This window comes from Malania oleifera, chromosome 10 (genome assembly GCF_029873635.1).
Source record: "Malania oleifera isolate guangnan ecotype guangnan chromosome 10, ASM2987363v1, whole genome shotgun sequence".
NCBI classification, from domain to species: Eukaryota; Viridiplantae; Streptophyta; class Magnoliopsida; order Santalales; family Ximeniaceae; genus Malania; species Malania oleifera.
Window position 1 is genome coordinate 15110052 of NC_080426.1, and position 12701 is coordinate 15122752.

Here is a 12701-nt window from a genome sequence, read left to right on the forward strand (position 1 = left end):
GCTCAGTATGGAAATTGTGTTGTGAAGTTCCTATTGATGCTGTTGGGGAGGTATGCTCAGTATGGAAATTGTGTTGTGAGATTCCTATTGATGCTGTTGGGGAGGTATGCTCAGTAGGGAAATCGTGAATGTGTTGAGAATTGGAATTATGTGATCTAATGTATTATGTAAAGTATATAAATGTGAATTTATATATACATAGATATGTAATGAGTTAGAATGGGAAATGTTTATGAGAAATGAAAGAGTATGTGTTTTATAAAATATATAATTGAGGCGAAGTGAAACTCTCCGCCTGAGGGCTTACTGAGTAAGGTTAGTGCTCTTATAGGTATCAAATGTGACCATTCTTGGCTGTATAACGTGTTAGGGTAGAGGGAAGCTACCTGTATGGATGGGTAATCTTCCTTATTCTCAGGAACTTCACGAGTAGTTATGTGTGTTGGAAATGAATAAACTTGAGTAATGGTTTTAAAGCTTATAAAAGCTTGTGTTGTATATCTATATGATTATGTGAATGTGAATATCAGTGTATTTTTCTCAGATGAAATGTTGTTTTGAAAAATAAAGCATGTTATAGCTGAACTTATATGGTCACACATAGTAAATAATTTGTTTCTTCTTACTGAGATGTGTCTCACCTAAATTATCTAAATTTTTTAGGAAATAGAGACCGACCAGGGAATAGAGCTCTGTGATTATAGGGAGCTGGAACCCTGATATACAGGGTGAGTTTGGATTAGGGAAGTGTGATTCCCCAGAATTGTATTGTTTTTGGGTATGAGATAGTATTGTGTATATATGTATGTTGATACTCTGTGTATTGTATTATGATTAATATATATATATATATATATATTGTCTTTCGCTGTTAGATTTTATAAATAAAATGACTTTTTACCCGGTACCCAATACGGGTCGGGTCGTACGAATGGTAGTAGGGTTGTTGACGTGGCCGATTTGTGGATGCTGTGGATGATGAGTGATTATTTATTTATTATTGAGAAAAAAAATTTGTACGAAAAATCGGAGCGTCACAACCTGGCTTACAAGAAAGCCCACTGAAAATCCCAAAATCCACGTCCTACGGCATTTGTAGCTAAAAATACTGAAATCACATTTCCCTCCAAATAAATCAACACAAACCCCAGAATATTCCTCATTTAGCATTTCCTAGGCCCCCTATACTTCAAAACAACTATAACGCCTTACAATATTCTACTTTCACTAATTTTGGAGTAATGCCTGAAAAACTCAGATCAACAATCCGCTCTATTAGACTTGCAGAAAATCTCCCCTAGATCCTTGTGGTAACTTTCGATCATCGAATCTAGCAACGAACGATGAGAAATTGTAGAGAAAGAGAGTGAGGGCGCGGGTTAGAGAAATAAGGAGAGAGAAATTTGTTTTCTTAATGAAGAAGCAAACAAAAAATCCTTTTATAAGTCGTTGATCTAGTCACCTTCGTCGACAAAATGACGTCTTTGTCGACGAATTACAGAAGGACGTTCATCGACAAAAGAAGGAGCTTCGTCGATGAACTCTAAGTCTGAAATTTCAATCGTTCAGGATTTCTTCATCGACGACGCCCTGAACTTTGTCGACGAACCACAAAAGGGCATTCGTCGACGAAAACAAGGGATTTGTCAACAAAGCTTACTGAAATTTCATTTTTAAATTTCCTTTTCTTCCTTTCTTATTTATTTCTTTATTTTATGGGTTCAAGTTTCTACAATCTCCCCCCTTATAAAAATATCTTCCTCGAAATTTGCTAATTAATTTCCATCACATCCACTGAATGATCACTGATCTGCTGATCCAACTCTAGGAAGAGCTGACGGCCACCCACATAGCAACCCTGTCCCAAATTTATTAAATACCCTCACTTATGGCGGAGGAATACCGTGGTTATATATACTGTCTCGGGATATTACAATATCCATACAAAAACTCTTTTAGAGACCATCCATAAACCATAACCATAAACCACTGACAAAACTAAACACCCTACTCTAAGAAACCTATATACAAAAACAACATTTACCTACCGCTCTACTTACCAATTTAATGCCGAGCCTCTCCAAATAGCTGTGGATACTTTTGACGTATTTATGCTTCTAATTCCCACGATGCCTCTTCCACTGCATGATTACACCAAAGTACCTTTACCAACGGAATCCTCTTAGTACATAACTCCTGTTCCTTATAGCCTAAAATCTGAACTGGTATCTCCTCGTATGCCAATGTGTCCCTGAGCTCCAAAGACTCGTAACTGATCACATGTGAAGAATCCGGAATATATTTCCTCAGCATGGACAAGTGGAACACTTGTGAATCTTGGACAGTGCTAGGGGGTAATGCTATTCTGTACGCCACCAGACCAACTCTCTCCAGAATCTCGAATGACCTGGTGTATCTGTTTAAGAAAAAACTTTTAGACCTGATTTTATCTTCCACAAAGACTGTAAAATTGATAAGATAACTCACCTCTACTTTGTTGATGATCTGCTGTTATTTGCTCATGGGGATATTAATTATGCCCTCTGTCTTATGGATGCCCTTGATGATTTTTCTGCCCTCACTAATATGCAATTCAATCCTAGTAAGAGCCAAGTTTACTTTTCTAGTTTGATTGATGGTGAAAAATATTTTATCCTAGACCATCTCTCTTTTCAAGAAGGGAACCTGCCCTTTATATATTTGGGTGTCCCTCTCATCATAAGAAGGCTCTGTACTTCTGGCTATAAAACCTTATCAGACAGAGTTATGAGTAGGATTGAAGGATGGGGTTCCAAGAATATTAGCTACAGTGGTAGGTTGCAATTGGCCAAAACTGTCCTTTTTTGGTTGCTTCATATTGGATGCAAATATATCTCCTACCGAAACAAACTATCTACAACATCAATAAAAGGATTAGGAGGTTCTTGTGGTATGGTACATTTCAATTGAACAAAACTTCTAAGGTTAATTAGCTGGATGTTTGTAGTCCTAAAGAGAATGGAGAATTGGGTTTTCTTGATTTGAATTTGTGGAATGTTGCCATGATAGGTAAGCTATTATGGAAACTTCACTATCTCCCCCAATCTTCTCTGTGGTGCAGATGGATAAACTCTAATAAATGCAGGAACACCCCTTTGCTTGACTTGGATGTGAAGGGCCCAATGCCATGGTGTTGGAGAAGTGTTCTTAAATCCAAATTTCTTCTATGGGAGATTCTTGAATAACTAGGACTACTCAATCGCTAGAAGTTATAAGCTGTTGGTCAATCTCGGTGATAAGGTGATCTAGTTTAATGTGATATGGAGGGGATCAATCACCAAACACAACTTCATTGCTTGACTTGCTACCAAGAATAGACTATCTACTGCAAATAGAATCTGCTATTGGAATGATCAGATTAATACTTGCTGTCCTTTCTGTTTTGTTGAGGAGGAGTGTGTTGAGCACCTATTCTTCAAATGTAGTTGAACGATGGAAATTTGGAAAAACATTCTTGTTTCTAATGGTATTATCAGATTAACTAGTGGATGGGCTCAAGAGCTGGATTGGATCATTTTAGCCACAAAAACAAATTCCTTTGTGGGCAGCTTGTTAAAGAACTCCTTCAATGTTGCTATTTATCACATATGGAAGGACCGAAACAATGAAAGATTAGCTGGTAATAGTAATTCTGTTCGGACAATTTTAGCCTTGATTAAAAAAGTATTAGAAGGAGGATGTCTATGTTTAGGAACGTGAGAGATAATTGTTGTAATATGATGCTCCAAAGGTTGTGGAACCTCCCAAACTTTATTTTTCAAACATGTTAGTTGCTCGTACTCTAGGGGGTCCGCTCCCTTCTTTCGGTGTATATAATCTACTTACATTTCACCAAAAAGGATTTTTTTTTTTTTGATGGGCGCAACAATGAAAGTATGGGGCAATTTGAGGGATGAAATCCAATAGGCTAGGCTTCATTTGGATGAAATAATTTAAAAAAATGAATTTCCATGATTTTTTCTCTCAAGTCTCAATATCAAAGTCTATCAAAAATAAAAATTTATTTAGATATAATTTAAAAATATAAATTTAAGTTCATAATATATTTAATAAAAATTTATTCACTTAATTTCCTACATATTTTATTTTATTTTTCATTTCATTTGATAAAAAGACAAAAACAATAATTTCCTTTATCATTTTTCTTTTGGTCTTCCCTCATATTCTCCATTTTCTTATACAAATTTCATCTTCGTTCATAATTAACAGTGGGGAGGAAAACTTTTTTAAAACGACGCCGTTTGTTTCATTCTTAAACCCTAACCCCAACTCCTCCCTCCCGATCCTCCTACTCTTTCTTTTTCTCGCTACTGCCGTCGATTTCTCCGCTGCTCTGCTCGTGCGGCCGTCGGTCGCCTCTCTACTCCTTTCGCGCTGCTTTGCTCTTGTGTTCTCCCCTTTGTCCCCAATCATTCATAAATCACAACCTCATTGTCGGCCGTCGATTCACCCGCTACCAGTCCGACCTTCGAGGTTGCGTTCGATTGCCACTCCGTCACCCCTCCTTCGTGGCTTTGACCTAGAGGTATGACTCTTCTTCCTCTTCTTCTTGCGATTCCAAATATGCGTCATGGGATTGTTATATATTTTTTTTATTAATGAAATTTAAAGTGATTCTCTGCCAATGGTTCGACAGAAATCTGAAATGCCCGAGTAATGTTGTTGGGCATTTTAATTTAGATTGGCGATTGCTTTAGATTGCTACTTCATGACGAAAAATTCCATACTAAATCTGAAATGCTTCTGAGCTTCTCTGCCTCTCTATTCTTTGGTTATACATAATTTTTGTTAAAGAATTTTCCTGTTTAACTGATGTACCGAAATTTTTTTATCTGCTTAATCTCTTCCTCTCCATTGTGTAAACTTATGTGCTACTGCCAACTGGAGCCTGTTTTGATTTAGTAGATTTATTTTCAAAATTTGTATTGATTTTGTGATGGGAGAAACTGTCGTGGCCTACTTCTTTTTGATTACTTTACTTTATGTGTGATATCTTTGTAACGTCATTCCACATTTCCACCTGTAGCATTTTCTTATTTATGCTCGTAGAAAGAAGAAAAAAAACATGGTGGATTAAGAGAAGTACTTTTGGAGACCTTCATGTTCACAAATAAGAACATGTATAGCTACATTTAACTTAATTAGGAACTCCCTTTACCTTAGTCATGTTTAGTCAAATTGCCATAGCGGGGTGTCACGGTCCGACTATTTTCACACCCTTCTGAAGGGCCGTGCGGCGCTAGTTAAAGCACTCTTGCTTAACTAGCCAGCCTATCGTTAACCAACATTCATCCACGAAATACTTTCATTAGCATTTATTCAAATAGCAGCGGAAATAGTAATCAATTCATGAAAGTCGTGACAAGCAAGCAGTAAACATTGAAGCAAACGTAATTCATTAAGAACACCTCCGTTGACATTGTGTGCTTAGTGAGGGAGACAAGTAGGCTAAACACGTTGACAAAAGCTAGTGAGTTTTACAATGATTGATGAACACTCACCCTCCCCTAAAGAGCTTTTTAGGCCATTCCCACTCTAACACTAGGAAACATCAAAGTGACCGAGGAATCATACTGCCTTATTTGGCATACAAAGACACTACTAGTAGAAAATAACCCTAAATTAGTATTTACACGATGGAAATTCATCCCAAGCACATGAGATAAGCGGTCACAGGCAAGCATAATGCCCTGAGCAAGCTTAGCTCGTGATATTCTCCCCCACTTATGCGGTCGACGTCCTCGTAGACTTTGGCGGTAGGTACACTTCAAGTTTGTCCACGAATGATTGAATATCTTCCGCAGAAATCTAGCTGATTTCTTTGTCATCAAGACATTTCCACTTCACTAGGAACTTCTGCCGCTTCTTCCTTGAGGATATGAACTTTTTGTTTGCAAAGATCTCTTCAACTTCACGTCTGTTAGGTTGCACTATCTTCAACTATGCTCTGTTGGACTGACTTCTGCTCAGGTCATCGGTGTTGGCGTTGAACGGCTTGAGGCAGCTGACATGAAACTGCGGTCATCTCCCTTGATCTGTCCACTTCTTCATATGCTTAGAAGCTTTCTCTAGATAGGCTCGGGCAAACTCTGCATTCTGTCTCCATTCTCTGGTGAAGATGTACGCCCTGGGACTCTTTTGTCTGTACGGCTTGCCCACTGTGTGAGGTAACAGCGGTAGCTGGCTTGTAACAAGCTCAAAAGTGCTCTTATTGGTTGTAGAGCTCCTTTGGGCTTTGCCACAGAACGGAGCCACATCAAGTAGTCGCACGTCATTCTTCTGGTTATCGTTGATAAAATGGCACAAGTATTCTTTCAGTGGCCCTCTGAATCTCTTCTTCTGTCCATCTGTTTGTCGGTGATAGCTCAAAGAGATGTCAAGATGTGATTTGAATATCCTGAAAAATTCTGTCAAGAAGTTGTTAGCGAACATTAAGTCTCGGTCACAAAGAATAACTTGGGGAACACCCCCAATGTTTCACAATAGTCGCAAGGAACAATTGTGTTGTCTCCTTTTCCGAACAGTACTTTGGTGCGACCATGAAAGTACCATACTTCTTCCGCTCCCCCTTGTCTTGTTGGCAAGTGAGACAAGTTTTGGTATAATCAACCACATCATCCCGCGTGTGCAGCCAATAATACCTCCCCAATAGTCCTGTCATTGGAGTCATTCTCCGCGAATACCCCTCAACGAACTTCTTGCAAAATCTAGTAAGGCCAAGAAAGGAACGCAACTCCTTCACTGTTGTGGGGATCTTCCGTTCTTGAATCATCCTTACCTTCTCCATACCCTTCCGGATACGACCTTGTTCAACCACATGACCAAAGAATTTGTTGCTCCGCTGAGCGAAAGAGAACTTCTCTTTTTTCACATCTAGACTGTTTCCCCTTAGCTTGTCGAATACCTTCCGTAGATGCTCTTCATGTTTCCTATGAAACAACACCGATGCTCCCAACGGTGCTTTGGAAGGGCGAATACATCCCGCTTCCAATTCATCAAGCTGTTTCCCCAACTCTACTATTTCAAGAGGCTCAATCTAACATGGCCCTTTAGCAGCAGGTTTCACTCCTAATAACAACTCTATCTCATGCTTCACAGTTCGTTGTGAAGGTAAATTGTGAGGCAGCTTATCCGGCAACGCCTCCTATACTCATCCAACACCGCTTGGATGGTCGTAGGCTCTAGCTCTTGGCCTACTTCTTTGTCTACCACCACCATGGTTAGACGTGTCTGCTCACCCTGACCCAATCCATCATTGAGTTGTATGGTTGAAAGGGACTTCCCTTCGTCTCCTTTCGTTGCAACGACTTGCACCATGCACGAGTGATCTCCCATCAGACATAGGGAACCAGCCGAAGGCATCAACACTGCCCTCGTCCCCCTTAGGAACTCCATTCCTAGAATGATTGGAAAGTCATCCAATGGCACCGTTGTGAAATTCACATGACCTTCCACTGCCCAAGTTTCACAGTAACTTGCTTGGCTACTCTCAGAGTAGGCTGGGCTACAGAATTAACTGCTTTCATGTGTCCTGTATCCTTCTCTAAGGATCTCCAAGCTTCCGGTTGCGAAACAAAGTTATGGGTAGCCCCGATATCCACCATAGCGCGGGTACTCTTCCCATTGATTCTCAAGTCCACAAACATTAGCCCTCTGGCTTGTGTAACATTTGGGGCTTTAGCCTGCTTTTCCAATGTGCTCACCTGCCGCATTCCACCCATCCTCGGGGTCTCATCTTCTTTTCCATCGTCTTCTACTACCTGTTCTGCAATGGAAGCTTGTAAAGCATTAAATGTTGCTTTGTGAGGACACTCAAAAACTCTATAAGGACCTCGACACAAGTAACACTCAAGTTTACCCTTTCCCTTGGGTGTGTTGAACCCTTGAGATGACGAAACTTCCTTTGAGGTTGATGCTTTATAGTCGGCTCCCCCACTCTTGGGTTTGCCTTTCTTGAAAGACTTTCCATTGTTTCCCTCTCCGCCAGACTCTTTGGACGAAGCGGTATTCTCCCCAGCGTAGTCAGTCAAGCGTTTTGTAGCAGCTTGTGCCGTAGACAAGTCTTGAACTCGTTGTCTATGAAGTTCAGTTCTTGCCTACGATTTCATCCCCTCTAGAAAATAAAACAACTTGTCCTTCTCCGACATATCCTTGATATCCAACATCAAAGCAGAAAATTGTTTCACGTATTCCCTGATCGACCCAGTATGCTTGAGGTCTCTCAGCTTTTTTCTTACATTATACTCAACATTTTCAGGAAAGAATTGGGCCTTAAGCTCTCTCTTCAAGTCTGCTCAATTATCAATTACGCGGCTTCCATTTTCAATGTCATTGTACTTAGCACGCCACCACAGTTTGGCGTCACCAACCAAGTACATGGTTGCAATATCCACTTTCACTTGTTCTGAGGCCATCCTCACAGCGCGAAAATACTATTTCATATCAAACAAGAAGTTCTTTAACTTCTTAGCATCACGGGCACCCCTATACGTCCTGGGTTCTGGTACTTTGGTCTTGCTAACTACGGAGTGTTGGAGTTTCCCATAGCAAGAACCATCAGATTCACCTTTGTATCCAGATCAGCCATTCGCGACTGCAAAGTTTCAATTGTGTGGCGAAAGTCCTCTGACATGTCGCCTATCAAACCTGCTTGATGTTTTTGTGATCCCATCACTTCACCAACAAGTTCTCTTATCTGGGCCACCTCCGCGGCCACAGTATTGGTTGTTGCCTCAACCTGTGTTTCTAGCACGCTGATCCTCTCAGCATTGTTTGGTGCCATGGTCACTTACCAAAGCTTTCCAAATCCCACAACGAAGGCAATCAAATTCACGTAGCAACTCAACCTTGGGCTCTAATACCAAGTGTCACGGTCCGACTATTTTCACACCCTTGTGAAGGGCCGTGCGGCGCTAGCTAAAGCACTCTTGCTTAACTAGCCAACCTATCGTTTACCAACATTCATCCACGAAACACTTTCATTAACATTCATTCAAATAGCAGCGAAAACAGTAATCAATTCATGAAAGCCGTGGCAAGGAAGCAGTAAACATTGAAGCAAACGTAATTCATTAAGAACACCTCCGTTGACATTGTGTGCTTAGTGAGGGAGACAAGTAGGCTAAACACGTTGACAAAAGCTAGTGAGTTTTACAATGACTGATGAACACTCACCCTCCCCTAAAGAGTTTTGTAGGCCATTCCCACTCTAGCACTAGGAAACATCAAAGTGACCGAGGAGTCATACTGCCTTATTTGGCATACAAAGACACTACTAGCAGAAAATAACCTAGTACTAGTATTTACATGATGGAAACCCATCCCAAGCACACGAGATAAGCTGTCACAGGCAAGCATAATGCCCTGAACAAGCTTAGCTCGTGACATGGGGGTATGCCTTTGTGTTCTCTCTCTGTCTCTTGCTTCTCTCCTGTCCCCCATCTTGCAGTTCCATCTGTCATCACATAGCCACAATCACCACAAAGCCCCTGTTGTGCATTTTCCATTTTTTTGTTATATTTAGATTTGCTTTCATTTTGAAGAATCATCCTCGATTTATTATGCTTTTTATGCAACTTCTGATGTGGATTTTTTGGGGGCAAAACCTGCTTTGATCATGGGTGAGAGCGGCTTGAATTTTGATTGATGATCTTATTGCTTTCTTAACTATTAGCAATCAGTATTGAAGTCAAATAGGTGTAAAGTTGTTCTTATGCCTATGCATTACAAAGGTTCTCTGTGCCTTCGTTATTTAATATCCAAGAAAAAAATATCTTGGTGCTGATCAAGAAAATAAGCTGTAATATTCGACTTGCAGAATCAGTTTGGCTTGTGGGCAAGCATAAAAAATAAAATTCTTGTACTTGCTTATGATCCTGGTATAATGGTGCAGGCCTTTTTATGTAATGCAGTAATGACAACTTTGGAGAGAGCAGTGGATCAGTCTCAGAAAACCAGTAATACTGCAGCTACTGCTGCTCCTAAAATTAATGGCTCAACCTCAGGATTTAAGAGATGGAGCAGGAAATACCCATTCATTAGATATGGACTTCCAATGATTTCACTTACTGTGTTTGGGGCACTTGGCCTTGGTCATCTCTTGCAAGGCAGGTTAGTGCTAATGTCATCCAAATTTACAGTTTCAAATGTTATGATCTTAGTGGTAGTAGCGTGCTATACTATGAATGTGCTATAATGCTATTAATGCAAAATGTTATTAAGATTCTCTTTCCATCTTTGAATAATGGGTCTCAATCTAAAATTGACTAAAAGGCAGTTGTTCATATTTGTAATGTATGTGATCACTGACTAGAATGATCTTGGTAATTTCAGAACTTTTGAGCAGATCTATACTATGCTTTCCCTCAACAGTAGCATAAGTGTTTTTGACTACAATTAACATATTAAGGCAAAAAGGGCTTTGTATGCCTAGACATGGGCTTGAGGGCTATATTTGCATGTGTTTTGTGCTATGTTTATATCACTATTGATATAAAAAATCAAACCTGATAATTTGATTAGAACTTTTATATGGATTAAAAAGAAATTGCCATGAATCATCTGTGAAACCATCTTGTTTTTCCAAATCAACCAGCGTGTTTCAGTGCCAATTATTTGTCAAGCTGTTTTTAATCAGTATGTTTCCTAAGTATCTTTTTTTGGGATGGTAAATGAACCAAAGCTCATAAACTGCTTGAGTGTCTCGTGTAGTGGCTGTTCTTACTCTGTGCATGTGTTGTGTTATGTGTGTGTGTGCACAATTGCACACTGCGGACTCCTTGGAAAAAGGACTGCTTCAAGAGAGAGCTTAGTGTGTGAAGAGGGGCACAATGAATTAGGCGATCAAGCTGATTAGAGTTACAGAGATTTGTAATATTTTCACGTGTTTTGTTTCCCTAACTTGCTGATCTAAATTAGGTCATGTGTTTGGGGTTGCTGGATTTTGGGGTTCAAAGTGATGAATATGTTAGTTGGACCTTTAGGAATGATCCTTGTCCTAAGGACTTCCACCATTTCACAAATAGGCTAAGATCAGAACTCACAAGCAACAGCCCTTTTGAGGTTATGTTTGATTTAGCTCACGTTTAATGACAAATTATGGACCTCTGGGATGTACAGTTTTTTCAATGTAAGCTTAGTGTTATGAACTGTACAGTAGGGACTCCTAGGTTGGTTGGATTTGTGGACGTTCTCATCTAGGCATTTAATACATGGTAATATTTATTGGTGTTGTACAAATATTGATATTAATCTGCTGACAGTTTCTTGTATGCCGAACTTCAAGTGGCTGTAGCGATTAAGTTTGGAACATTTTTCCACTCAATGTAATCTTTAGGAAAGACTAGTGTTTGAAGGAAATATGGTTATTCTCCTTATTACTTGATATATTTAGATACAATCACACGACATGTGGGCATTCATGTTGATATTCAAAGAATGATGATGGCTTTTATTTCTTGTCCACTTTTCAGATTTTGCTAGCGTGTCAAGACATGACCTTCAAATTTCTGCTTGTTGTAACCTGCACTTTTGTAGTGGGCAAGAAGTTTATTTCTGAAGGGTATTTCTATTAGTTAGATGTTAATTCCTAAGCCTCTAAAGAATATAATAAAACGAAAGGAAAGAAGAGAATGCTTTTTTTTTTTTTGTGGGGGGGGGGGGGGGGCTATGTCAAGCCTCGCTTCCTTCATTTCTTCTTTCAAACACATGAATGAGTGAACTTGCTTCTTGTAAGGTTTCAAAACCTGCATTGTTTCTTGTTTGCAAAATAGAAAAAGTTTTACCTAGTTCCTCCACATTTGGATAGTTGTATATCTTTCCCAAGCAGAACTGTAACTAAGCAATGAAATTTATATTTCTGAACAATCAGAAATTTTAGCTGCTAGATCCTAGTTTGTTGAATTTGTGTACATTTGGAAAGAGTTATTGTGCAGATGTTAGGATTCCCAAATCATTAGGGGTTTCTAATCAATGTGTTATGACTCCCAAATCAATTGGGATTCTATTTAATATAGGATTATTTAATGTTTGTTAAGATTCCCAAATCAAATAGGATTCTAGGGGATATTTTACAGTTCTAATAGGAATCAGTTTCTCTACCCTATATATATGTGACCCTTATGGGGCTTTTGACATAAAGGCAAGCAATGAAGCAATAACATAATTCATAGTATTTGGCTAATTTGGAGGCATATCCCCTCGAAGTGATTAAACCCTATTTCTCTTAATATGTTCCATTCTTTAAATTTCCCTAATTTCTCTATAATAAAACCCTAGAGTCTTATCATTTGGTATCCGAGCCCATATTCTTGTGGATGCTGTTAACCCACCAACAAAAGCAAGATCTTGGAATTCTCGATCTTCACTCATACGCAATTGTTTTAGAAAATTCAGCGGTGTCCCAGATGGAAGCTAGGCTAAAGGCTGAACTTGCAATATGTTTAAGTCTCAATTTGAAGAGATTTAGGCATCGCTGTCTAAATTTTTCAGTATATCTCCCCGTAAAGAGAGATAAGATAATGTCTCTACATCAACTAATCGTAAGGAGCAGCTGTACATGTGTGAAAGAGGTTACCAAGGAGAACGTGATCATGTTCCTTATTATATGAAGGTGGAAAAACCTCGCTGGGACGGTAATGATCGTATCGGTTGGGTTTCTAGAG

General features: G+C 39.4%; 1 protein-coding gene across 2 annotated transcripts in view; it reads left to right on the plus strand.

Annotated features, from left to right (window-relative positions):
* Positions 1-4227: 4227 nt before the first annotated feature.
* The window catches only part of LOC131165385 (uncharacterized), a 33434-nt gene continuing 24960 nt past the window's right edge, over positions 4228-12701 (plus strand). Inside the window, exons 1-2 of one of the 2 annotated variants that reach the window (XM_058123125.1) lie at positions 4228-4564; positions 9951-10149. In XM_058123125.1, coding sequence (XP_057979108.1) covers positions 9953-10149 — 197 coding nt within the window. In that variant the 5' untranslated portion in view covers positions 4228-4564; positions 9951-9952. Of the gene's footprint in view, positions 4565-9931; positions 10150-12701 lie in introns of both variants that reach the window. The other variant, XM_058123126.1, reaches the window with a different exon arrangement.